The sequence below is a fragment of the Sus scrofa genome, chromosome Y (assembly GCF_054392235.1).
Source record: "Sus scrofa isolate SSC_HxYL_T2T_F1_AM1 chromosome Y, Sscrofa_HxYL_maternal_Yorkshire_Landrace_v2.0, whole genome shotgun sequence".
NCBI lineage: Eukaryota > Metazoa > Chordata > Mammalia > Artiodactyla > Suidae > Sus > Sus scrofa.
In genome coordinates this window covers 4327499-4355297 of record NC_139402.1, presented here as the reverse complement: position 1 = coordinate 4355297, position 27799 = coordinate 4327499, and the positions used below count along the sequence as shown (strand labels likewise).

The 27799-nt window shown below is 52.1% G+C and overlaps 1 protein-coding gene and 1 long non-coding RNA gene across 7 annotated transcripts in view; one reads left to right on the top strand and one right to left on the bottom strand.

Annotated features, from left to right (window-relative positions):
* LOC110257943 (cAMP-dependent protein kinase catalytic subunit PRKX) overlaps positions 1 to 27799 on the top strand; it is a 97017-nt gene that overhangs the window by 23852 nt on the left and 45366 nt on the right. For 5 of the 6 annotated variants that reach the window (XM_085009081.1, XM_085009079.1, XM_085009078.1 and 2 more), the window contains exon 2: positions 15564 to 15732. In XM_085009081.1, the coding sequence (XP_084865207.1) occupies positions 15564 to 15732 (169 nt within the window). Of the gene's footprint in view, positions 1 to 13200; positions 13370 to 15563; positions 15733 to 27799 lie in introns of those variants that run through there. The other variant, XM_085009080.1, reaches the window with a different exon arrangement.
* LOC146394337 (uncharacterized) lies at positions 6960 to 9303 on the bottom strand. The gene is made up of 3 exons (XR_014836218.1): positions 9165 to 9303; positions 7526 to 7642; positions 6960 to 7279 (listed from the first exon to the last, which is right to left on the bottom strand). It is a non-coding gene; the product is annotated as an uncharacterized LOC146394337 (long non-coding RNA).

The following is a 27799-nucleotide window of genomic DNA, read 5'->3' as shown; positions in this document are numbered from 1 at the left end:
TCCGTCCAGCCACCACCACCTGTTTATTCTCTCATCTGTCTCAATCATCTGTGTCATCCATTTACATCTGTCTGTATTTCTCTGTCATCTCTGTATCACTCTGTGTTTATTATGGATGTATGTGTGTATGCGTATAAAGCATCTTTGTATCTGTGCATGCCTCTACCTAGTATTATTTTTATTTCTTCCACCTGTCTCTCATCTGTCTTTTATCCATGCATCCATCCATCCTTTTCCCATCTTCTGGAGCAGTTGTTTTGCAGCCGAGGGCATTGCTGTTTTCTCTGGACACTTGGAGACATCGTGATTGTCACACAAGCAGAAAGGGGGCTGCTGCTGGCCTGCGGTGGGTCAACTCCCCCCCACCCTCCGCCCCAGTGCCCTGGACACCCCCAGCACACAGGATCCTCTAACCCAGACTGTCCATCATGCTGAGGTGGAGAAACCTGCTGATGCACTGTTGGTCATTGGAGCTGGGGGGCTGTTTCTGTGACTTAATCACCTCCCCCTGGGGGCAGTTTAGGGCTGCTGCTCTCACTTGGCCGGCTTTGCGCAGTGAACATACAAAGACCAAGCACATCTGCTGAGAGAAAGCGAAGGCGGGGCCGGGAATTCCAGGCATTTCCTGGTGTGGCCTTTGTCCGTGTTGGGGCTGGAGCTGGCACGGTTGGTATTCTGTGATTCTACATTTCGTATCCTTGCCATCAGGGAGTAGCACTCAGTAAGTCATCTGTCAGTGCAAGAATTGTGGTTCTATCAGCTCTGTTGTTATCTTTTAAAGCAGGACACGGTGAAATGGAATGTTGGCCTCAGCAGCATTTGGGAGCAGTTACTTGGTGGTTTTTTTCGCGCTGTCTAGACGCGTGATCTCACAAAGCCCACTCCTCCCCCCCAGCGCTCAGCGGAACCGATCTTTGAAGTTCAGGCTCCAGGCTTAGTTAAAAAGCCTTCATAACTTTATCCAAAACAAACATCATTTGGGATAAATTTTGCTTATTACGATATGATACGCAAGCCATAAAATTCACTCTTTCAAAGTGTCTAGTTCTTGGTTTTAAGTTGAATCAGACTTAGCACACATTCTTTTTTTTTTTGTCTTTTTAGGGCTGCACCTGTGGCATATGGAAGTTCCCAGGCTAGGGGTCGAATTGGAGCTGTAGCCACTGGTCTACACCACAGCCGCAGCGACGCCAAATCCGAGCTGCGTCTGCAACCTACACTGCAGTTCACGGCAACATCAGATCCTTAACCCACTGAGCGAGGCCAGGGATCGAACCTGCATCCTCATGGATGCTAGTAGGGCTTCTAACTGCTGAGCTCTCACGGGAACTCCCAGCACAGGTTCTTTAAAACACCTTCTAAAGGTTCCTCCCTACCCCCCGATAAAACAGAAGTTTGTCTAAACTTGTTTGCAGCCGTAAATTCCAGAATCCAACTTTTGAAAGAAGTACCCACGTTACCCACTTACGATGTCCTGTAATGTAGTTTACAATCGTTTCTTTAAAAAAAATTTTTTTTGGGGTGCAATGATGTCATGTAATGTAGTTTATTATCTTTTCTTTCTTTCTGAGATTTTTATTTGGCTGCGTCTTTTGGCATGTGGAAGCTCCCAAGCCAGAGATGGAATGCACGCCACAGCAGTGACAGTGATGGATCCTTAACCCACTGCGCCACCAGGAAACTCCTGTAATCTTTTCTGATATGACTTTGGTGGAGAGGAATCCTTAAGGCAAAGAGATAGGTTTGACAGCAGTACATTCTTTCATCAAGGCATCGTAATTATTTTGGCATCCTTGTCTAATGTGTGCGTATTAAATTGATCAGGTAACATATATTTAGCTATTGTGTACGTAAGACATTTCTATAGTTCAGAAATAAAAAAATTTAAAAAAATTTGGAGTTCCCTTTGTGGCTCAGCAGGAACGAGCCCAACAGTAGTATCCGTGAGAATGAGGGTTTGATCCCTGGCTTTGCCCAGGGGGTTGAGGATCTGGCGTTGCCTGAGTGGTGGTGTAGGTTGCAGCTGTGGTTCAGATCTCATGTTGCTGTAGCTGTGGTGTAGACTGGCAACTGCAGCTCCAATTTGACAGCTGGCCTGGGAACTTCCATATGCTGCAGGTACGGCCCTAGGAAAAAAAGAAAATTGTTCAGGCAAAGGCACCCCTGTTTTTGGCCCCCATCTGCCCTCATCCCCTCACTCCAGGCCTGCAGCTCAGTGTCTTGTTCTTTTTGCAAACACCTTTTCAACAGACAGAAGCAAAAATCACCATCAAGAGGGGCATTTTATTAAGATGCGGCCTCCTTTCAGTCTCCTTAGAAGTTATATATCCTTTTTCTTTTTTAAATTCTTTGAAACATTCCTGAACGAGTTTCACCAGTCTAAATGTTGAAAGAGATAAAACCTTAGCGTCCCGGAGTTCCCGTCGTGGCACAGTGGTTAACGAACCCGACTAGGAACCATGAGGTTGCAGGTTCGATCCCTGCCCTTGCTCAGTGGGTTAACGATCCGGCGTTGCCGTGAGCTGTGGTGTAGGTTGCAGATGCGGCTTGGATCCTGCGTTGCTGTGGCTCTGGCATAGGCTGGCGGCTACAGCTTCGATTCGACCCCTAGCCTGGGAACCTCCATATGCCGCGGAAGCGGCCCAAGAAATGGCAAAAAAAAAAAAAAAAGACCAAACAAACAAACAAACAAAAACCTTAGCGTCCCTTGAATGGAGGGGAGCTTGCAGCCAGTGTTGCAGGTACAGGGAGGTGACGGCCGACACTGGGCCGTGTGGGTTCCACTGATGATGGGAGGGCTTTGGAAGGGACCCTCAGAGCCCACCCACCAGGGACCAGCCTCCCCTGAGGTGTCTGGGAATTTCTTCCTAGCTCCAGGAGCACCTGGCGAGTTAGGGGTGAATGAGACCTGCCCTGGAGTCCCCATCTTGCAGAATTGCTGCATCGGGGGGTGGCGGCGGGGGCAGGGGGGGGGCTCAGATCCTCAGGCACCCTTGGGGCTGAAGCGCAGTCAGGATCTGTCAGACGTGTCCCAGTGGTGATCTCAGCACAAACGTCCTGGGGTGACCTTGGTATCTTCATCCCTCCCGCGCAGGAGGAAGGGTGAGGACAAAGAGTGTTCCCTGGAAACCCAGGGGCTGGCCGGGTTGTAGAGTGGGGGAGGGGAGCCCTGCTCCCTGGGGGTGAGGGGGTGGAACCTGTGTTGAAATGCTCCCAGGCTCTCAGAGCCCCGTGGACAGGAGCCGCTGTCCCTGCTGGACTCTCTGCGCCTGTGGCGGTGTTCCGCCCTGGCTGGCCTGTTGCCTGAACTTCCGCCTGCCTTTCGGGCAAGGTTGGGCTTCTCCATCCCCACACTGAGCCCTTGACTGTGCCTGGCTCTGCTTTGGTAGCATCCGGGATGCTCGTGGGCAAGGCACAGGGGGCCTTGACGCTTCAAGTGAGAATGACGGAAGACGGAAGACAGTGGAGGAAGGATGGGGTGGCTGGGAGACAAGTTAGGGGGTTGCGTTTAACAGATACCCAGTCTCGTATGTAAAACAGACAGAGAACAAGGACCTACCGGGCAGCGCAGGGAACTATACTCAATGTATCGTCATCACCTAGGAGGGAAGAGAATCTGCAGAGGAATCGATATGTGTGTGTATAACGGAGTCGCTTTGTTGCACGCCTGAAACAAGGGCAACGTGTAATTCAACTATCCTTCCATATAAAGGTCCAAAAATATCTTTTTTCCCCCTTCTGTTTATAGCTGCACCTGCAGCATATGGAAATTCCCAGGCGAGGGGTCAAATTGGAGTGGCCGCTGCCAGCCTACACCACAGCCACGGCGACCAGATCCGAGCTGCATCCGAGACCTACACCACAGCTCACGGCAACGCTGGATCCTTAACCCACGGAGTGAGGCCAGGCATCAAACCCTCATCGCCCGGTGGATACGGTGTCAGGGCCTTAACCTGCTGAGCCACAATGGGAACTCCTCCGCCAAATCTTTAACTTAGGGCAGCTGCTTTTCAAAGCCCGTCTTCGCCCCCCATGGAGTTTCGAATTTCCATAGTTGAGACGAGGAAGAGCAAAACCATACATCGTACTTTGTGCACATGTGTGGGTGTGGCCGCGTGTCATTTGGGGAGAGTATTTTCTAATGCAAAAGGACACACGCACTTAGCCTCTCATACTGAGTGACGTCAGTCAGACAGATACTGTAAGATATCACTTCCATGTGGAATCTAAAATAGGGCACCAATGAACCTGTCTGCCGAACAGAAACAGACCCCCAGCCACAGAGATCAGACGTGGGGTTGCCGGGGGGGGACGGGGAGTTTGGGGTCCGTAGGTGCAAACCCGGACCCTGAGAACGGAGAAGCCATGAGGTCCTGCTGTGCAGCGCAGGGAACTCTGTGCAGTGTCCTGGGATAGATGGAAGATCGCGTGAGAAAGGGCATGTGTGTCTGCAAATGCCTGGCTCCCTGTGCTGTGGGGCAGAAATGGACACAACATTGCAAATCAACTGTACATTCATTTCAAAAAGTATCAATAAAAGTGTTACTTGCGGGACAGGGATGAGAGGCGAGGTGAGTTTAGTAGCGTCCAGATCCTGGGCATCTTCACCTGTGAGGGTGCGGATGCCAGAAGCCAGGTGATGGCTGTGTTTAATCTCTTTTTTTAGGGAGGGAGGATTGCCTATAGAGATTCAATTTATTTTTTTTAATGATTTTTATTTTTTTCCATCATAGCTGGTTTACAGTGTTCTGTCAATTTTCTCCTGTACAGCAAGGTGACCCAGTCACACATGCATGCATATATATATATATATATATATATATATATATATATATATATACACACACGTTCTTTTTTCTCACATTATCCTCCATCGTGCATGACTAGATAGAGCACAGCAGGAAGCTTGACAGGTCTTAAGGAGGAGTTGGGGCCGTCCTGATGTTGTGTGGGCTGTGATTAAGTCCAGGCAGGGATTCTGGGTCGTTGTCAGGTGGGTCGTGATGTGGTTTTAGCTCCTCTTTGGGAAATAGGCTGACGGAGCCGTCTGTGCTGATTGTGTCTCTCCATCCATCCCAGCTTCTGTCTATCTGTCCATCCTTCCCTTCCTCCTTATGTAAGGGGGGGGGGGGGGATACAGGTAAGAGAAGACAGGTGGGAGGGGGGTGTTTCCTGCCACTGGACCGCCAGGTAAACAGACGGGAGAGGTGGGTGAGCAGGAGGGGACCTTCTTTACGGATGCCCTTAGCAAATGTCTCCAGTCCAGTCTGGAATCTGAGTGGTGTCCACGTGGCACAGCAGCTTAAGGATCCCTGGTTTCCGCAGGTTGCAGTGGCGGCATGGGTTCGATTCCTGGCCCCAGAACTTACACATGCCATGGGTGCAGCCAGTTTTTTTAAAAAAATGGGGACTCTGTGGTTGTAAGAGACGGGGCGTCCTCAAAGATTATCCTGAGGTTCGTAGTACTCGTCAGGGTACCAGATAGGGTTGATTTGTTTTTTTGTTTTTTTTTTTTGGCTCCATATGGAGCTCACAGGCCTGGGATCAGATCCAAGCTGCAGCTGCAGCAACGCTGGATCTTTAACCCACTGTCCCAGGCCAGGGGTCGAACCTACATCCCAGCACTTCCCAAGACCCATTGCTCCACAGTGGGAGCTCCAGAGGTTTTTTTTTTTGTTTTTTTTTTTTAAAGAATTTTTTATAGGCATTCCTATGGTGGCTCAGTGGGTTAAGAACTCTGCTAGGATCCATGAGGACACGGGCTTGATCCCTGGCCTTGCTCAGTGTGTTAAGGATCCGACGTTGCTGTGAGCTCTGGTGTAGGTTGCAGATGCATCTCAGATCCGGCGTTGCTGTGGCTGTGGTGTAGACCTGCAGCTAGCTGCAGCTCCAGTTGGACCCCTAGCCTGGAAACTTCCATATGCCACAGGTGAAGCCTTTAAAAAAAAAAAAAATTACTTTTATAAGCTCCTACCAGCCCCTCACCGTGAGGACGAGATCTCATCCGAGGTAGAGCAAACCCTTCACAGTGGGAGCTCAGGCCTTTTTAGGGAACCATGACTTATTTCTGAATCTCTGAAACGGGAAGAACATATCAGGTGATTTCTTGTTAGGTGCAATGAGCGGTTCAATTCCTTAATATTTAGGCGCATACGGGAAATAGTTGTTTTTTTTTCTCCCCTCCCCCGCCGGGGCGAGGGATTGCATCCAGTTGCGGCTGCAATCTGTGCCACCGGTGTGGCAACACCAGATTCTTGAACCCCCTGTGCAGGGCTGGGACCCGAGCTGTTGTCGTCGGATTCTTAACCCCTGGAGGAACACGGGAACGCCTCTCTGAATGCTGATCCACACGTCATGCCAGGGGTGGTGGTATTTCAGGTTGCCCCGTCCGTGGTTGGGAAAGTCATGGATCTTCTTAAACATGCCCTCAAATGGTGTGTTTCTACCCCTTTCATCCTCACAGCGTGGATACGTGCTTTGTTACGGGGCCTTTTCCCTTCGAACCCAAGAAGAAAGTGTGTCAGACACTGTTACTTGACGGTCTCGGCCTTATAAAGCAGTGAAAGTGCAGTGTTTCTGAGAAGTCCCCAGTGTTGGGGTATCTAGGCAAAGATAAGGGGATAGGAGTTCCCTTGTGGCTCAGTGGTTAATGAAGCTGACTAGGATCCATGAGGATATGGGTTCGATCCTTGGTCTTGCTCCGTGGGTGAAGGATCTGGCGTTGCCGTGAGGTGTGGTGTAGGTTGCAGATTCGGCTCAGATCCTGTGTTGCTGTGGCTGTGGGGTAGACCGGCAGCTGCAGCTCCGATTCGACCCCTGGCCTGGGAACCTCCATATGCCGAGGGCGCGGCCCTAAAATAGCGAGGGATAAAGGGATATTCCATATCTTATTTGATATTTCTGCAATCCCAGAGATTAAAAAAAAAATAGGTCTTGGCAAAGAAGCAAGACTTTCATGTCATAACTGTTCATGTAATTACCTCCACGTTTAGGGCAGGACGTTATGCATGTATACACATTGACAAAGTGAAAATGCAGTTCCTAAAAGGGAATGTGGGAATTCCCATCATGGCTCAGCGGGAAATGAATCCAAATAGGATCCATGAGGACGTGGGTTCGATCCTTGGTCTCGCTCCTCAGGTGAAGGATCCAGCGTTGCTGTGAGTGGTGGTGTAGGTCGCAGATGTGGCTGGATCCCGTGTGACTGTGGCTGTGGTGTAGACCGGCAGCTGCAGCTCTGATTCGACCCAGGATCTAGAACCCTCCATCTGCTGCAGCCCTAACAAGACAAAAAAAAAAAAAAAAAAAAAAAAAAATCAAGGAATGTGGAATCAGGCTGCCTTCTCAGTGAAACTTCCTCTTGTCAAGTCGCCTGGAGAAATTCCCCTTTTCTGGCGGGGGCGTCTCCCGGCCAAGGACCGGGGGACTTACCCACCCACCAGGGTGGAAACCCAGCACTGCTTCCTTTGCCCAGCACATGTTGCTATTCTTAACCATCTCTTATCCTCTCTGGGAACAGACTCACAGTTTGCAGGCTTCTTTTGATAACGCTTTTGGAAAGTTCATCACTCTTCTAGAACAGACGGGCTTTTCTTTCTGGGAATGCTCCTGGTTTTTCTGGGAGTTTCTGCTCGTCAGCGCCCTGCAGAATGACCGCGCATTGTTTGGGGGTGTCTTCCGCACTGGCCTGCAAATTTCCCCACAATTTCCCAAACCGCATCAGTGTATCAAAGCCGGGAACGGAACCCTGGGGCTCTTGGAAACCTGTCAATTTTGATTTCCAAACGTGTCCTCAAAAAAGAAGGGGGATAGCAAGGAAAACGCCTGTTGGGTTCTGCCTGCAAAACCGTGAACAAATAACCGCCACACTGGGAAGCTTAAAACAGCAGGACTCCACCCCCCACCCTGGAGACCAGACATCTGAAGTCAAGGGGTCCCGGGGTCCTGCTCCCTCCAGAGGCTCCAGGGGAGGGTCCTTCCTGCCTCTTCCAGCTCCTGGGGGCTCCAGGCGGCCCTGGGCTGGTGGCCGCCTCCCTCCCGTCTCTGCCTTCGTCTTCCCGTGGCTTCTCCTCTGTGTCTGGGTCTCCTCTCTGTCTCTTAGGGGGACACTGTCCTTGGAGGGAGGGCCCCCCTCATCCAGGAGGACCTCCTCTCAGACCCCTCACTTCCTCACACCTGCAAAGACCTTTTGTCCAAACAAACTCCCTTTCCCAGGTACCGGGGTTAGGAATTGAACCATTGTCTTGGGGGACACACTTGGACCCTCCAGAAGGGGGAGGATTTAGAATGACCATGTGCAGGTGACCCCAACAGGACCAGGCTCGCTGTGGGGTCCCCTCCCAGCACAGGGGCCGGGATGGGTGGTGGTGGCTTTCTGGTGTTTGGTTCCTTGATGGGTTTTCCTTAGAAGGTGCTGAGGGGGATGGGAGGAGAGCAGAGGGGGATGCAGGGTCCTGCCTGTTTGGCTGAAATCGGAGCAGGTGGCCTCCCTGTTAGGTCTGTCATCACCCCCTCTGACCCCCGGACCTGAAATGAAGACCAGAATTGTGTCTTTTGTCCCTGGCATGGCAGCCTACCCCTGCTGTTCTCATTCTCTGTGGATTTTTTCCCAAGTGATTTCAGTTCCAGGTAACTTAAAACAACCGTCTTCCCGCGGCTTCTCCACCAGCTTCAACCAATTTAAAGCAACGCACAGCAGGTTAAGCCAACTTAGAGCCACCCTTAGTGGCTTAAACCCACTTGGAACAACCCCCACCAACTTAAACCAACTTAAAGCAACCCATACCAGCTTAAACCAACTTAAAACAACCACCACCAACTTAAAGCAACTTAAAACAACCTGCACCAGCTTAAACCAACTCAAAACAGCCCCCAAACACTTAAACCCACTTAAAAAAGCCCCCACCAACCGGGACAAACTTTAAACAACCCCCACCAATGTAAACCAACTTAAAACAACCCACACCCACTTAAACCAATTGCAGACAATGCACGCTAGCTTAAACCAGCTGAAAACAACCTGTGCCAACTTAAACCAACTGAAAGCGGTCCCCACCAACTTAAACCAACTTAAAACAGCCCCCACAAGTGAAAACAACCCTCAGCAGCTTAAACCAACTGAAAACAGCCCCCATCAGCTTAAACCAATTGAAAACAGCCCCCACCAGCCACAACAGGAGTTTGCTGTCACACGTGCTTCCCTTTGTGGGTTTTCAGAGATCAACTGGCGGTGGGGGGCGCTCTTCCACGTGGCGTCTGAAGGGCCCAGGCTTTGCCTGGGGTCCCTCTGTGACCTTCCTGCCCTTGGGACCGTTTGTGGGTTCGGGGCGGAGGGAGAGCAGAGGTCCTTCCCCACTGATGAGAGGAAGGTGTTTTTTTCCGCCTTTGCCACGCCTCCCCCGGGGCTGTTTCTTCCACCCTCTGCTGTGACCTCGGGGGCGGAGATGCCTTTTCCTTCCCTGTGAGCTCAAGGCCGTCCCTGTAAGAGGGGAGCTGTGCTTGGCTGTCGAAACCTCCAGGCGAAGGTGCCCGGTTTGTGCTGTCATGGGGTGTGTGTGTGTGAGTGTGAGAGAGACAGACAGACAGAGGGAGACGGAGGCTCGGCGTGCGCTGTTTGCAGGGACCTTGGAGCGCGCAGATGGGTTGTGTCGCCTGGGCTCCGCTTGCATCCCGCTGCTGACGTCCGCCGTCCTCAGGTCTTATTTCTCCCGCTCCCCAGATGCAAGACCCACATGACGTGGGGTGTGTCGGAGTTTTCGGGGTGTGTGGGGCGGGGGACGGGAGGCGGGTGGGGTGGTGGAGAAATGCCAACAGCCTGGAGAAGGTGGCGGAGGCTTGGGAAGGATGGAGGATTCTCCAGAGAACTGGGAGCCCTTTCCCTGTTCTCTGCTGGCGCTGAAAGATGTGAACCGCGGGGAGGGGGAGGGAGTGGGCTGGACGCAGAGTTTGGGGGTCCGTAGATGCAAACTGTGACAATGAGAATGGACAAGCCATGAAGGCCTGCTGTGCAGCACAGGGAACTCTGTCCAGTCTCTTGGGACGGACCAGGATGGACAATAGTAAGAGAAAAAGAATGTAAATCTGTGTAGGACGGGGTCACTCTGCTGTATGGCAGACATGGACACAACACTGCACATAACTGGACTTTAATAAAGGCACAGAGAAAGATGAGACAGGTGAGTATGTTGGGGAAGACGAGACAGACTTGGGCAGGCAGAGGTCCCCCTCGCATGCGTCATGCAGTGTGATTGTCTTGCCTGCAGACACGGGTACGAGCATCAGCCAGGCATCCCACAGAGGAATAAGAGGTATGACCCGCCGTCCATGTATGGCCACGCCGCCCTAGACTCTGAAGCATTCGAGGGACCCCCTGCGGGAGTCATACTCCTCAGCCTGACCTTTTTGAAATCAGAATCACAGAGATGGAGCCAAAAGGGCCAAGGGGAAAAAAAGGACATCTTGAGAGAGACCATGAGATCAGAAAAGGGCTGTGTTTACAGGTACGACTGGGTCACCTGGCTGTACAGCAGACACTGGCACAACGTTGTGAATCAACTCTAATTTTTTAAAAAAAGACACAGAATGGCCCAAAAATCGAAGCCACCTGCCTTATCTGGAAACAAAAGCCTCTTTTTTTTCTTTTGTTTCTTTATTTTTAGTTTATGGATAGATAGATTGATTTTGTCTTTTTAGGGCTGCACCCTGTGGCATATGGAGGTTCCCAGGCTAGGGGCTAAATCGGAGCTACAGCCACAGCCACGCCAGATCCAAGCCGCGTCTGCGACCTACACCACAGCTCACAGCCATGCCGGATCCTTAACCCACTGAGCGGGATTAGGGCTTGAACTTGCGTCCTCCTGGATGCTCGTCAGATTCGTTTCAGCTGAGCCATGATGTGTTGTTGGAGGAAAAGCCGGTGCATTAGACCAACCAGGAAAAGGACCTTCCCCCTTCCGTGTGCTCCAGCCTTCCTAAGACAACGTAGTTCTGAGCCTCAGAAAGCCAAGGGCCAGCTGTGTCTTGGAGTTGGGCATTTTTCAGAATCTGGAAGGATCACCGTGGCCAGGTGCCGGTTATTTGATGAGCCCCTTGATGGCGGTTGGGCATTTCAGGCTGTTAGGAACACAGACACGTGATTTTAGGAACACGTAACTATTTCTCCAGCGAAATGAATGAATAGTCACCCAGAGATGGGAATCAAGACCCAAGAGCTTCCTGCATTTTATTTTATTGACATATAGTTGGCATACAAGGTTGTGTTAATTTCTGCTGTACAGCAAACAACTCAGTTTTGTGTGTGTGTGTGTGTGTGTTTTCCTTTTCACGCCTGCACCTGCGGCACATAGATTAGAATTTCCCAGGCTAGGGGTCTCAGCGGAGCTGTGGCTGCACGTCTACACCACAGCCACAGCCACACGGGATCCGAGCTACATGTGTGACCTACACCGCAGCTTGAGGGCACGCCGGATCCTTAACCCACTGAGTGAGACCAGGGATCCAGCCCGCGTCCGCACAAGACGCTGTGTCGCGTTCTTAACCTGCGGAGCCACCGTGAGGACGCTGGCCTTCTCCGTCACCCTCTTTTCTGTGATGCTCTGTCACAGGAGAGGAACGCAGCTCCCGGACCTCCTCCCTTGGACCTTGCTCATCCCTCATATAGACATAGCTTTGCATCTGCCCGAGCTCCCAAACCAGGCTTTTGTAGCTGGCGGAATCAATGAAGACACTTTCAGACGTAGGAGCTGTGTGTGTAAAGGGCTGAGGACCCTGTGGTTGGTTTTCCCCTGAGAGTTTTAAGGGTAGGAAGAGCCACTGAGTGTAGTTTGTCCCCGCGTGAATCTCTTTTGCTTTATTCCATGGTGAGCCAGAGCGGAAGAGACGAAATGTTTTCCTGAAAGCTCTCTCTCATCAGGGAGGAAAACCTTGGCCTCGAAACACTTCAAAGACTTCTTTAAAAGTGCTGCCCCGTTAGATGGAGACGCATTGGACAGAGAGCGTTGGCTATATGCGTTGCAGGTGTGGGAGACCACAGAGGAATCTTTGCATAGAGGGCGGAAGGATCCCCATTGGCCTCGGTGACACCCGTCGCCTCCCCTAGTTACGGATTTTTTTCTTGTGCTGAGAACTGTTCTCTGAGCCACTTTCAAGCGTCTCATGCAGTCTGATGCATTGTAGTCTCTCTGAGGTGCACTGTATCCCCATGACTTTATTTCGTAACTTTGTTATTAACTTCTTTATTATTTATGGTTGTATTTATTTATTTTGTAACCTTGTAACCCCTCACTCCATACCCCCCACCTCTGGGGACCACAGAGTCCTCTGTATGTATGAATTGGCCTGTGTTTTGAGATTCCTCATGTATGTTTGTCTTTCTCCGTCTGATTTATGTCACTGAGCATAAGATCCCCCACGTCTCTCCATGTCATCCCAGATGACAGAATTTCCCTTTTTTTTTTTTTTTTAATGGCTGAGTAATATTCCATTGTGGTGATGTGGTACAAATACATGGTGGAATATTACTCACCCATAAAAAATAATGAAAGCATGCCATTTGCAGCCACCTGGGTGGACCTAGAGATGACCATACTAAGGGAAGTAAGTCAGACAGAGAAAGACAAACATCACACGAGATCACTCAGATGTGGACTCTAATAAAAGATACACAAGAACGTCATTTGCAAAAACAGACTTGAAGATTTTTGAAACCAAACTTATGGTTACCAGAGGAGAGATGCTGGGGGAGGGACACATGGGTTGGGATTGGCATATATACACTACTGTATACAAAATATAGTGTGTATACACCATTGTATGAAAATCGATGGGACCTACTTCTAGCTGGGGGGAAATCTCATCAATAGTCCCTGAGAGCCTCTGTGGGAAAGAATCTGATAAGCTGTGGATGTGAGGATATGTACAGCTCATTCACTCTGCTGCACACCTGAACTGACACAATACCGAAAGCTACCTATACGCCAGTAAAATTTATTCTTAAAAAACAGACCCTGTGGAGCACCCCCAAGCCCTGGAAAAAATACATATACCCCTGTATCATTTATTGGAAGCCTTAACAACAGAACATGAATTCTATTTTCTGTCTTTTTTTGCAGAGGTAGGTCCCATGGCCACCCTTACATGCAGCAAAGCTAAAAGATGGACGCTTCCACTTTTTTTGTTTTGTTTTTTTTCTTTCTAGGGTTCGATCCCTGGCCTCGCTCAGTGGGTTAAGGATCCAACGTTGCCGTGAGCTGTGATGTTGGTCGCAGATGCAGTTCGGTTCCTGCTGCCTTGCTGTGGCTGGGGCTGTGGTGTAGGCTGGCAGCTACAGCTCTGATGGGACCCCTTGCCTGGGAACTTCCCTGTGTTGCAGGTGCAGCTCTAAAAAGATAAAAAAAACCCAAAACCCCGAAAACGCTCTCCCTCCATGCCTCTCTGTGTTGATCTAATTCCACAGACTTTTGTCAACATGATGTTGCCGAAGTGTCATAAAATTCTATTTTTACTTCCGAATTATCTTTTGATGAGACTATACTTAAAATATTTATTAGGGCTCTTCATTCCTGGCTTCTGACAGAGCAGTTTCTTTTCTTCGTGTTTGTACATCACTTTCTACTTCTGCATTGATAAAATATTCATGATTGGAAACTTCCTTCCAAAGCCAAGGTGACTTGTTGGCGTTCCTCTCCCCGGCTGCATTGGCAGGGAGGTGTATTTATTTATGTTACAGCTTGGGAATTTTAATGTATAGAACATGCTCCCCTTCCCCCCAAGGTATGGCTTAACGTTAACTGTGTTTTCTTTTTCATGTTAGCATGTGCCAGAAGGGGCATTCGCACCTCTCTAATAAAAGAAGCAGAGGTGGTTGTGTCATTGTGTTGGAGGTCCCTCTCCTCGAGCCACCCTTGAATTCCGCTTTCCTGGTTTGTCATCAGATCGACCCCTATTTTTCCAGCCAGGGAGCCCAGTGCCTCCCCAGTTTCCCACGCCTTCTTCCTCAGGGAGACGCCTTCCTTGACAGTATTTCTTTCATGAACAGGGGCGGAAAAGACAGCCCACCTGTCTTATATAAGCGTGCAGAGCATCAGGCACCCAGAGGCTCCCACATACAGATTTGAGTGTTTTTGTCCCTGACTTTACCTCTTCGCTGGGTGTCGATAAAATTCCTTTGGATCTTTGATCTCTTTGATTGCCAGGTGGATGAGGAGTAGAAGGCGGATCTGATCCCCTCACCGTGAGGCTCAGAGGATACGGAGGGGCTGGAGGGAGAGAGAGGAAGAGGAAAAGGGGAAGGAGCAGGAGTGGGAGGGAAGGGGTTGGAAATGTCACACCAGGAGTTCCCGTCGTGGCGCAGTGGTTAACGAATCCGACTACGAACCATGAGGTGGCGGGTTCGGTCCCTGCCCTTGCTCAGTGGGTTAAGGATCCGGCGTTGCCGTGAGCTGTGGTGTAGGTCGCAGACACGGCTCGGATCCCGCGTTGCTGTGGCTCTGGCGTAGGCTGGCGGCTGCAGCTCCGATTCGACCCCTGGCCTGGGGACCTCCATATGCCGCAGGAGTGGCCCAAGAAATGGCAAAAAGACAAAAAAAAAAAAAAGAAAAAAAAAAGAAAATGTCACACCAGGGTACAAAAGAGGGTGTGACTTCCCCTTGTGTGTATTTGACTGATGTCCTTTTGTATTTATAGGGGTGGCAGTTTTTTATTGAGTCTTAGCCGTGGCAGTTTTTCAGATGGACGTACGTGCGTTTAGCTGGCATAAATGTATAAAAGAAAGAACCTTGCGAGGAGGGCAGTGTGATCCTTGTCTGTCTTTTTCTGAACAGGACCGTGACAGTTACCGACATGTAGCAATAAACTTTATTATTTATTTATTAGCACTCTCCTGTAGTGGGATATGTAGGAACTGGGCAGGAATGTGCCACATTTTTCATGGGAAGAATTATCTTACTGATACTATGTTTTCCAGTTCATTTTTTTTTTTATTGACGTCGTGTTGAGTTTGCCGTGTGTTAGTTTCAGGTGTGTGGCTGAGTGATTCCGTTATGTACACACATATATAGATGCTTTTTCTCCTTCTTTTCCATGATAGGTTATTACAAGATAAGGAGCAGAGTCCCCTCTGCGATGTAACAGGTCCTTGTTGTTTATCTCTTTTATATACAGTAGTGTGTCTCTTTTAATCCCCGACTCTTCATGAATCCCTCCACCACCCCCGTTTCCCCTTTAGGAACTGTAAGTTTGCTTTCTAGGTCTTGGGTTGCTCCTGTCTTGAGGTGGAAAACCTGAAGAGATAAGGATGCAAGGAGAGGGTGCATTTACCAGGCTTTTCGAGGCTCCCTCTCTCCCTGTGAGTGTGTGTTTTCTGGGATGGCTCCCTTGCAGAAATGATGGCCCGTCACAATTGGGGGTTGTGTGATCTGCGAGTGGGGGATTTCCATCGTCCAGCCCTGGCACCCGACATATCACACGGGATTCAGCTGTTCGAGCCGCCAGGCCCTCTTGCGGTTGGGATGCGGGTCTCGGGTCCCGGGTACCCGCGAGCGCTGACTTCGCCTCTCCCTCTGCAGGCACAGGGACGTTCGGCCGCGTGCAGCTGGTCCGGGAGAAGAAGGCCAAGCATTTCTTCGCCCTGAAGGTGATGAGCATCCCGGAGGTCATCCGCCTGAAGCAGGAGCAGCACGTGCACAACGAGAAGTCCGTGCTGAAGGAAGTCAGCCACCCCTTCCTGGTCAAGCTGTGAGTCCTCTCCCCCGGCCCCCACCCTCCCGGGCCGAGGCGGGATGGAGAAGCCCTGGTGTGGGACTCGCCTGCAGGGGGGTCAGGCTTCGTAGACGTCTCAGCTCCTGATCTCACAGATGTGAAGCTGCGAGGACCACTGACCCTCCCGCGGGCTGCGTCTGCAGAGGCGGGTGCTGTTTCCAGGGTTGCCTGCCCCTAGTGCCACCCTGCCCTCCGTAGCCCCCCATCCCCAGCTCTCTGGAGAACCCCTCTGGTCGGCTTTTCTGGAACCTCCGTCCCCCGCTCAGCTTTACCCACGCTGATCCTTTCTCGGGCTCCTGGTTGACTTTTATTTTTCGATGCAGCGCAGAACCTTCCTCCAGTTCCCGGAGCTCCCCCCGGACCAGATCGGTCCCTCTCTCTCCCACACTGTTTCCTAGCCGAGGCGAAGGCTGTTTCCCACCCGGGGGCCAGAGACGTGGGTCCACAGAGGGCTCCCTCCCCCCTCCCCGGGGTCTTCCACCCGGTTCCCAGCTCTCTGCTCAGGCCCCTTCCCAGCCCGCGCCCCCTCCCGCAGCCCAGCCTGACCTGGGTGCCCCCCGCCCCCTGCTCCCTCCCCGACTAGGCTTCTGCAGGCTCCTTCCCTCTCCTCGCTCACCCCTCTGGCGATCTGCTTACAAATCCCGAGGGGCTTAGTGGCCCCAGCGACTTGGCTTCCTAGAAAGGGTCGTCACGGGCTCTCGGGCTATGTCTCTCTTCCAGTGTTCTTCCCTCCACGGTCCCGTCTCGGAAAGTGACCAGCAGTCGAAGGCCATCCCCGTTGTCACCCCAGGGCCACCCGTCCCCCACAGCGCCGCCTCCTTCCTCTGCCTCCCCTCCCCTCGCCCCCCGCCCACCTCCTCAGCACCTGTCTTTCCTGTGCGATGCACCTGCCTTGCGCCAAGCCAGCTGCCCCCCGCCATGATCTTGATGCACCTTGCCTGTCCCCCAGGGCAGGGAGATACACCTGTCCCCCGAACGCCACCAGAGCCATGTCCCCAGGGCCCGAAACTGCGTCTTCCTTGGAGTAGGGACGTGTGACATGTTGAATGAGTGACAGAAGGTGGGCAGCTGACTTCTGGTCTGACTCTCCTTTGACGGAGCTAAAAGGCAGTCTTGAGCGGACGTGGAGGGGTCAGTAGAGTCTCATGCTGCTTGAGTCATGAAAACAAAAGGCGCTGGGACATCAGCGTCAGCACTCCTCACTGGTTGGGTCTGAGCGTCCGCTCGGCTGGTGGTCAGAAAACTCAATCCACATAGACCCTCTTCTGGGATGAAGCAAAGCTTTTACGGATGGTGTCTCTTCTGTGAGCTGAAAGAAGTGATTCTGAGAAAGGATTGCTGTCAGTTCGCCAGGGTTTTCAATTAATGTTTTGTAAAGGGGAGGAGGCTCCTTTGCTGCCAAGTCATCCTCACCTGCTTAGGACATGACAGTGGTCTCGGGCTTCTACCAAATACAGGAAGTCTTAGACCACAACCCCAGGGTGTGTCCCAGAGGGTGCTCGGTGGTTGACTTCTCCCAGGAAAATGGTGCACCCTGTGGCTGGATTCTGGTTTGTTCTGGAAACCAAGTAGTGTGATCTGTTACGTGTCTGCCGTGAAATGAGGAGAGCACAGAAGAGAAGCAGACGGAGTGGACGGGGAGAAGAAAAAGGCTCAGACGTTATTGAGGAGGCACGAGTTTGGAGAAGAGGGAAGAAGCCAGTGGGCGACGTGCTTTCCAGGGCTGAGAGTGGGCGCGGGGATGCTTCGGAGCGGCTGGCGGGGGTCTTGCTGCGTGGCTGGTGGGACTGCTGAGTTCACCTTGTTGCATCTTTTCTGGGGTCGGGCTCACCCCCCTGGAAGCATAACGGTCATGCTACAGGAAATCTAGGGTGAGGCTTCCATTTCTGAAAATTCCACCTTGTTGTGAGTTGAATTCTGTCCCCCCCCTACCCCCACAAAAAAAATTTGTGTTGAAGTCCTGCCCCCACTCTCTGTGAACGTGTCCTTATTGGGGAATTGGATCTTGGCAGGCGTAATGAAGATGTAAGTTGAGGTCTTTCGGGAATAAGCCCCAAGAAACTAACACCCCATCCCCTCCTGGAGTGGGTGGGGACCAGCCTGGGTGATGCGTTTCCAGGAGAGAATCCTTGAGCTTTGGGTGGTTACAAAGGAGCAGGGAGATAGAGGAACTTGCAAAACAGAGCTTGCGTCAGATGCCTGTGCTTTCTTTACCAAGGGCAGCTGAACCGAGGGTTTCATTCTCCTGTGTGGTAACTTCTCGCATCCAGAGGGACACCGATTCTGTATTCGGATGTTCCCCGCTTTCAGAAAAGTACCCAACTGGTTTCTGTCACAAACTAGGCTGCTTTCAGTGGGATGGAGTTTGACCCTAGGTTATCTTCTGCTCTGTAAGGTGTGTGATTGCTCTGGACTGTGCTGGCTCCGTAATCTGACAGCTTCTATGCAGCATCGCTGTTCCTGCGGCTCATGCAGCTCATGCAGCTCACTGGGGGCAGGACGCACTTGAATGCAGCCTTTTCCTACGTCAGGTCCAGTTAGGAGCGTGGCCGAGAGGCAGGAATTTTTCCTGGTCAGGTAGTTGACAGGGTTGTCCCTCTGGGTCCTTGTGTCCTGATCTGTTCTTCTAAGGACCCCAGTCAGCTTGGATCGGGACTCACCCTAATGACCTCATTGCATCCTCGTCCCCTCTTTAAAGACCCCATCTTCACACACCCCATGCTGAGGTCCTGGGGTTAATTCAAGATTTGGGGGGAACACAGCTCCGCCCGGAACACCTGCTTGGCCACTTAAAAGTAGACTTTTGAACGCATGAGGGTCTCAGGATAAGGGACGGGTAGCATCTGGATATGTTCTGTATGTTACACTCGGTGCTTGAAAACTGAATTAAAATTCATCTAGTGGGAGTTCCTGTTGTGGCTCAGCAGGTTAAGAACCTGAATACTATCCATGAGGCTGCGGGTTCGATCCTTGGCCTCGCTCAGTGGGTTAAGGATCTGGTGTTGCCTTGCAGACGTGGCTGGGATTTGGCGTTGCCGTGGCTGTGGTGTAGGCTGGCAGATAGAGCTCTGATTCACCCCCTCGCCTGGGAACCTCCATATGCTGCAGGTGCAGCTGTAAAAAGAAAAAAAAATTTTTTTGATCTAGTGTAAGGAGGCTCCTGAAACGCCCCATACGTGGCACGGGAGAGTGTGCTTTATCTGTCCAGCCCTGCGTACCAGGGAAGGGGGGTGCCCGTGGCCATGGGGAGATGCTCACAATTTAGGGGGAGGGGACCATGGGTGAGGCAGGTAGTCCATCCACCCCGCTGTGCCCTTTCTCTTGATGCGAATTGGGTCACCCAGCGTCTGTGTCCCACGCTGTCCACAGATGTTGACCGGCTTTTGCTTGCGTTTCAGTGAAGCCGTGTTGAAATACTCATGACCCTGAGCAAAGACTTGGAAGTTCCCCTCGGATGAGTTGGCACGTCTGCCCCCGGTGTTATCAGTGCTCGGTATGTGAAGTGCTCCTGGTTGTATTGTTGAAAGGGAGCCAGGGCATTCGTCACATACCCGCGGAAGGTGGCATTCTGCTCTGCGATAAAGCCGTTCCCAACGCCAGCTCAGCCAGCGTAGAGATAATTTCAGAAGCCCGGAGTCAGTCCCCGTCCAGGGTGCAGAGGAAGCGTGAGACAGTCAGGACTGCCCAGGGAGCCGTCTGGCTTTGTGTCCTGCCCCGAGACCATGACCCCAAGGTCTGCTCCTTGCCCTTTCGGTGTGTCGACATTGCTGGCATCTTAGAGCTGTTGGGATCTGGGACAGTGTTCACAGCTTCGTAGCGCTGACCCCGGGGACTGGAGATTCTTTGTGGTGGGGGCTCTTCTGTGTCCCATAGAATGGATAACAGCATCCCTGGTCTCTGCCCACTCAGTGCCGGTAGTGCTGCCCCGACACAATGGCAAAAAAAAAATGTCTCTAGACCTTGACAGAAAGTGTCCTAGGGAGGCAAATGGTCCTGATTACAGAGCACTCCCGGAGATGAGATAGATGATAGCTAGCTGGCTAGTTGGATGACAAATACATTGGATGGTTGAGTACATGGATAGGTAGATGATGGATGGATAGATAGATATAAATAATAGATGATAGACATATACACACACACATAAGATAGATATATGGATAGATAGGTAGATGTAGATAGATAAATAGATGGATGGATACATAAGTAGATGGATAGATGGATGGATAGATAGATGATAAATAGATGTGTGGATGGATGGATAGAGAGATACAGAAATAGATAAATACATTGGTGGGTAGATAGAGTGTTATTAGGATGGATGGATGGATGGAAGAAAGGAAAGCGGGATGGATAGATAGGTTGATGATGTAAAAATAACATAGATGATATAGATAGATAGATGCTATAGAAAAAGGTAGATAAATAGATTGATGGATAGGTATTTGGATGGGGGGATGGATGGATGGATACCTGAGCTAGGGAAGTGACACAGCCTGCAGGGTAGTCATCTCGTGCCAGCGTCCGGCTTCCTCCTGCCCCACCGTCACAGCTCCCCACGCTCGCCCATGCTGCTCCGCCTGACCCTTTTCCTGGCCCATCCCAATGCTTCCTTCTAGACCTTGCTACGTCTAGATGCCAAACCAATCCCAGAGCTTCCATGTAGCTCAGCTGTTTGCTCTGCAGAGAAACGAGAAACTACCAGCCAGACAGGGGCTGAGGCAAGCACCCGCCCTACTGGATGCCTCTCATTCCCCCACTCGGTACCCGCAGAAGCAATAATCTGGAACGTAGAATTCTAATGAAATCATTAATTCAGAGAAGTCATGCTGAGCCAGGGAATAGCTTGAAAAAGATTTTAACTTGATGGCAGTCACAGATCATGTGAGAAATACATATTGCCTCGTTGTTACATGTTGCTGTTGGGTGGCAGGCTAACTCCTTTCATACATATGTGATCAAGAAGGAACTGACTCATGTGATTTTAGGGGTCAGTGAGTCTGCAATCTGTGGCTAGTAATTCAAGTTAAGAGTTGATGTTGCAATCTTGAGTCTGAATTCTGCAGAAAAGCCCAGGAAGCTGAATTTCTATAAGACAGTTTAATCTAGATGCCAGATTCCTTCTTCCTTGGGAACCCTTGCTTCCTGGCTCTTGAGGCCTTCACCTGATTGGATGAGGCCCACCCTTATGATGGCAGGTCATCTGCTTCCCTTAAAGTCACCTAACGGTAGGATGCTAATCACATCAAGATGTGTAGAATTCTGCCAAAAAGTCCAGGAAGCTGGGCACTGGGGCAGAATTTCTCCATCACAGTTCCCTCTAGATGCCGAATTCCTTCTTCCTTGGGAAGCTGTGCGTCTTGTCTCTCGAGGCCTTCAACTGATTGGATGCGGCCCACCCATGTGGCAGAGGGTTCTCATCTGCTTCTCTTGAAGTCAACGAATGGTAGCTCTTGACATCAGCACAGGTTTCTTCCCAGTGCCATCTAGATGTATGTTTGACTGCATGTGGCCTAATCAAGGTGAGGCCGAAGATAATGAGCCATCACAGTGGGCCGTAGCCATCGAGCTTGAGAAAGAGACCAGAGCCGTTCTGTCCCTGTGACAGTGGAAGTGCCCGGTGCGGTGGTCTCTGTCGCCAGGCGAGTTGATGAAGCAGTTGTCTCGAGGGGAACCTGAGAGTCCAAAATCTGAGCCACGGCTAGAAATGCCATTGGGCTCCTGGCTACAGGCTTCGAGAAAAGCTTTCCTAGGCGTGTTCTGGCGGTAGTGTCCCATGCCGGGTGCATTTTCTTCTCCTTGCTTCTCTGGGGTGTTCCTGTTTCCTTCCTCTGGGTGCCACCTTTCACGCTCTCTTCAATTTCCCTTTGATGGACAAGAGGTAATCCCTTTGTCACCTTCTAATTGGTAACATGTTCTCGGTTTCGGGTTTTGCCTGAGTTGGCTGTTGCCTTTTTTTTTTTTTAGGGCTGCACCTATGGCACGTGGAATTCCCAGGCTAAGGGTTGATTTGGAGCTGCAGTTGCTGGCTTACACCACAGCGACACTAGATCCTTTCACCCGCTGGTGACGCCAGGGATCGAACCCGCATCCTCGTGGATAGCAGTCGAATTCTTAACCTGCCGAGCCACAACGGGACCTCTGCTGCTGTTCTTATAAAGGAAACTTCTGAGCTGCGGGCTGGCTAGGTCCCAGTGACCTTGAATGTGGCCGCAGAAGGTAACAGACAAGAGAGCAGAGGTGAAGGCTTCTGAATGAGACTAGGCTCATCCGTCCTGAGAACGTTCCTGTTACGGATGAAGCATGTCACCTGCCACAGCGGTGAACAAAGGATGTCGCAACTCTTGCCCTCAGCCGCTGCCGCTGCCCTGGACTGTGTGTGCCGAGGACTCAGGATGGGAAAGGGCAGGACCACCCCGGCCCTTGATGGCCAAGGCGCGTATCACGGCAGCGACGGCCACGAGCCCAGACGCGTCCATCGTCCCACCCAGAGAAAAATGCTCAGTGTTTTCACGTGAGAACTCTGGTTTTCTTTACGAGGAATCTTGGATGTTTTGACTACCTGGTTTTTGTTGGTTGGTTGTTTTTTTTTTTTTTTTTGCAAAAATGCATATATTCTGGCTGGTCCCTCGCCTCTGTGGAACAGACCCTCAGAACTGTCTGAGAGGCTGCCTCCTGGGCTTACGTCCTGGGCAAGGCTGCCGACTAACACCTCATTCTCTGCTTTTCAGGTGGGGTATTTTTTTTCTCTTGACGCTCTGTCTTCTTCCACTTTCCCTGCCGCCTCCTGTATCATCCGACTCCGCTTCTGCTTCTCACTCCCCCCATTCCTCTTTCATTTCTGATTTGGGCTCATGATGCCGGGTGTTTGTTTGTTTGTTTTTCCCTCGGTAGGAGAACGTGCCTAATCGCTTGATCATCCTTGTGGATGGTAGCCCTTGTAAATGATCGAGCGTCACTTTGCTTTATCAGTGACATCGTGTCTTAAATGTAGGAGTTTGTGTTGATGAACTTTGGAGACCGAGCTGGGAGACCTTTGTCCAACCCGTGCTTTGGGGAGCAGGTGAGAGGGCTTCCTTCATGGAGACGTTGCTTCCAACCAGGGGTCCCCACGTGGTCGCCATTCTCGGGGGAGCGCGTTGAAAATATTCAGTTTTGCTTCCCTCGTGTCATCCACAGGGCCGCCCGCGGTGTGACCCGTTAATGAGACTGTGTCTTGGCCAGATCGGGGGTGGGGTGGGGAGGAGAAGGGAGCAGGGTCGAGGGATGAAGTCGGACTGCTGAAACCGGTCGCCTTGGGGCCATTGCTGGACGTGCTTCTCTGGAAAGGTCACAGTTCTGCCTTCCTTGGGGTGGAGTCGCCTTTCCGACACAGACCTCAACCATCACGGTGCGGGATTTTCTCTCGCAGGGCGGAGGGCAGACCCACAGTCTCGGTTCCTCACTGGACATCTCCATCCGTCTCTGCCTCTTCCTGCCCTCGCGGCTCTTGGCCTTTGACTCTGCAGAAGGTACACCTTCAGGCTTCCTCAGCCTCTCGACCCTGGGGTTTGGATGCCTGTCTGGAGGGGGGCGTCCTGTGCACTGGTCTCATGGTGAACCTGACTCCTGGCCCCTCCGTCCACCAGAGGCCAGTCGCCGTGACCCTTTCCCAGTGTCACCAGGCCGAGCGTCGTCTGTGGGAGCAGAACGACCCCGGTTGATAACGGCTGCGATGGGGGCGCAGGCAGAGGCACGTGGGCGGGGGCTCCGTCCGCCCTCACTTGTCTTGCTCCCGTGCCGGGAGCTCCGTCCTCAGTCTTGATGATGAGTCCGGGCCTTCCCCGCGCTCCCAAGAGCCATCGCGCCCCGAGTCCCGTGAAGCCCCCGCTGGCGGGCTGGGTTGCTGCCCGTGTCCTGCCCACATCTGGGAAGCAAGATCTCAGAAGCCTGTCACCCACGGCACCCATCGGTCCCATACCCGGTGCGGTGAGCGCTTGATCTGCGCTTGGAGGAACTCGGGAGCAGACGAGCACCGAGCCTGAAGGAGCCGCTTCATCCCTGCCCCAGCCTTGCGTCTGCTCTGCGTCTCGTTGGCCCGTGGCGTGGGGCCAGGGCGCTTTGCTTTTCTGAGTGTGAGGGAGGGAAGAAAGCCCAGTCTGACTTCCTCTGCCCGCTCTGCGCTTGAATGCGAAAAGCAACAGTGTAAAAATAGCTCTCCTTCTGCTCTTCCTCACTGCCTGCAAGGGGCCCACGTGACACAAGGAACACAGCCGCCTCCCCATGCCTTGTTCCTGGGCTTTATCCCCAAACACTGGGAGGTATGGGGGGCATGGTGGATGCCAAGAAAAGGGAGCTTTGAATTCCCCGGGTGTCGAGTGAACCGGGAACTTCCCTGTGGGGCTCTGGTCCATACGGGCGGCCTGGGCCCCGAGGGAACCACCAGACCCCGGGGCCGGCTGTGCGGGGGCAGGGCCATGTGGCTGCTTCAGCAGAATCTCGCAGAAGGAGAAGGGGGGGACCCACGGGGACAGCAGCAGCAGAGAGACCGTAGGAAGGAGGGCAGTGAAACCAACAGTCCAGGTGCCCTTGAGGCTGGGGACTGTGGAGCCGGCTGGGAAACGGCAATGAACTTTCTAGAACTTCATATTGCACAGGGCAGTGGGGCGCAAGGGGATACGATGACGCAGTTGGGTTTTCGTTTTTCTTCTTTTAATGGCAGGAGTTTGACTTTCCTGCTGCATCTGGAGAGATGAGGACAGTTTGAAGTTAGGTGTCTCCAAATGAATGGGGTTGACTTTGAGTTTGTTAGGACGCCGGAGGGTGGGTGCTGGCTGCGTGTAGGTTGCAGATGCGGCTCGGATCCTGCGTTGGCTGTGGCTGTGGTGTAGGCTGGCAGCTGCAGCTCCAGTTCAACTCCTAGCCTGGGAACTTCATATGCCGCGGGTGTGGCCCTAAAAAGAAAAGAAAGCGAAAGAGAGAAAGTCCTTCTTGGAGCTCAGAGCTTAGGTTTGTGCCGGTGTGTGTGCTCCTAGCTGTTGTAAATAACAGCCGTGTTTGGCTGTTCGAAACATCGTAGGTGAATACCTACGCTTGCCTACAAACATTTTTCAGTTTCAGTTTTTGATTGTGGTGAAACCTCCCACGATTGACTATCGTTGCCGTTTTTTAAGTGTGTAGCCCAGTGGCTTGAAGTACATCCACGCTGTTGTGCAACCACCACCATCACCACCACCGTCTCCAGAACCTTTTCATCTTGCAAAAGTGAAACTCTGTCCCCATGAAACACTGACTCGTCACTTCCCCTCCTCAGCCCCTGGCCCCACCGTCTACTTTCTGTTTCTGTGGATGTGACAATTCTAGGGACCTCCTCTAAGTGGAATCCCACACTGTGTGTCCTTCTGGGTCTAGCTTCTCTCCCTGAGCATCATGTGGTCAAGGTTCATCCGTGTGGTAGCCTGTGTCAGAGTCTCACTCCTTTTCATGGCTGTGTAATATTCCATCACATGGATGGACTCCATGCTGTGTATCCATCTGTCCATCCGTTCATCTGCCCACCCACTCATTCATCATCCATCTGTTCTTCCATCGTCTACCCATCCATCCATCATCCATCCATCTATTCTTCTATCATCTACCCATCCATCTGGCCATCCGTTCATCATCCATCTATTCTTCCATCGCCTACCCATCCATCCGTCATCCATCCGTCATCCATTCATCATCCATCCATCTATCCATCATCCATCCATCCATCCCTTATCCATCCATCCTCCATCTGTTCATCCATCATCTACCCATCCATCATCATCCATCCATCCATGGACATTAAGGTTGCCTCTCCTTCTTGGGTGCTATAATGAAATACCTGTGTTCACATGGGTGTACAAAGTCTGACTACTTTCGAGTCTGAGTAGGGCATTTTCAATGTCTAACTCTCTTTCCTGCTTGTGGAGATACTTAAGCAGTTTCTCTTGTTTGTGTTTCTTCTTCTTCTTTTCCAATTTGCCTCTTTGCCTTCTTTTCTTCTTTCTGTCCTCCATCCTCATCAGGCCATCATGTGGGCAGCCTCTGTCCTTTTTTCTGTGCTCAAAGAGCTCTGCATGCGTGCACGCGACAGTCAGGCATCCTGCAGCATGTTATACAGGCTTTTTTGCCTCTCGCAGTTGTTAACTCAGCTTCATGATGGTCCTCCCTGGATGTTCTTGGGTGGACTTGTTCCAGGATACAGGGTGGGGGTGAGAGAGCACTCTCAGGCTTTCCGCGGAGAGCACCTGGGCAGGCAGGCTGGAGGCGAGAGGACCAGAGAGTGGACATGGATGTCGGGGACGGATGGGTGTGCATTTGGGCACGTGCTCCCCACCCCCAAACCATGCACCCTGATCACGCTCACTCTGTATCTGAGTCTCCTCCAAGCTCTGCTCCCTCTCCGCTTGGCTTGCCCATCCAGCTGGCTCCTGGTCCTTCTGCCCCAGTGCCCCACAGGTGCATCAGATCCCCAAGTCCAAATGTGAATTCTTGACCTTTCTGCGTGCCCCCTCCTTCCAACCAGCTCCTGGGGCCCAGCAGGTGCCGTTTTTCATTCCCTTTTTCCTCTGTATTCACTCTAACCAAGGCTCCTGCCCTTTTCTTTCTTTTCTTCCATTCTTTGAACTGTAGTTGATGTGTAAGGTTGTGTCAGTTTCAGGTGTGCAGCAAAGCAAATCAGGTATAATATACCTTTATTCTCATCCATCCTGGTCTGTCCCAGGAGACCGGATAGAGTTCCCTGTGCTGGACAGCAGGACCGCATGGCTTATCCATTCTCAGTGTCATAGTTTGCATCTACGAACCCCAGACTCCCCGTCCGTCTCATTCCCTCCCCCTCCCCCTTGGCAACCGCAGGTCTGCTCTCCATGTCCACGAGTCTTCTTCTGTTCTGTAGAGAGGTTCATTTGTGCCAGATTTTAGATTAAGCCAGAGAAGAGCATGGCATCACGCCATTTGCAGCCACAGGGATGGACCAAGAGAGTCTCATGCGAAGCGAAGTCAGTCAGACAGAGACAGACGATACCATAGGCTGTCATTTCTACATAAAGGTGTCTTTTCTTAGGTTCATGAGGTGACTTTTGGAAAGCCCCCCGGTCCCCTCAGGATGGGGCTGATGGCCAGGGGAACCAGCCCCTGGAGGGTTGACACTGTCAGCCCAGCCCTGACCTTGGGAAGGGGACAGGGGCCGCAGGTTGAGTTTAGTCCCCAAGGACCCAGGCGGTCATCAGGTCTATGTAATGCAGCCTCTCGCAAAATCCCAAAAAGCTAGGGTCCAGAGCTTCCGGGTTGGTGAACGCGCGGAGAGAGGGGGAGCGTGGCCCCCAGAGTGGGTGTGGGAGCGCCCCCCTTCTTCATAGCTTGCCGTCCGCACCTCTCCCGTCTGGCCCTCCCTGAGCTGTATCCTTTTATAATAAACAGGTGATCTAGTGCATGAATGGCTGCCGAGTTGTGTGAGCCGTGCCAGCCAGTTCATTGAAACACCCGGTGAGGGGGTCGTTACCTTCCACCTGGAGCCCGTCGGTCCCAGGACTTGCCGTGGCGTCTGACGCGGGGGACAGTCCTAAGAGGCCGGCCCTTACCCCGTGGGGTCTGATGCAAACTCCGGGTGGGTGGCGTCAGCGCCGAGGTAGTGCTGTGGCAGGAAACCCAGCTGGTGGCCGAGCGTGGCGGGTCAGGCGTGGGAGGGACCATCCCACCCCCTGCAGTTGAGCGCTGATTACACATGCTCAAGCCTGCCTCTTTCCTCCGTGGGTCAGCCTGCCCGGGGATGGCATTGCAGTCCCGCCGGCAGCCAGGTGACCGAAACAGACTCTGACCCAAGGCTCTCCTGCCCGCATCACCTGGTCTCCACCCGCGCTGTGTTTAGGGACGCACATTCCACGTGCTTGCTTAACCCTGGTTTCTCTCACTCCTCGGTGGTGCCCTAATGTCCCTCGTGGTGAATTATCTGATGCCCCTGAGGGGTGAAGGGACTGGCTTTGCGGGCTTGCGATGCCTTGTTCCTTGGAGCTGAGAACCGATTCCTTGGAGCTGA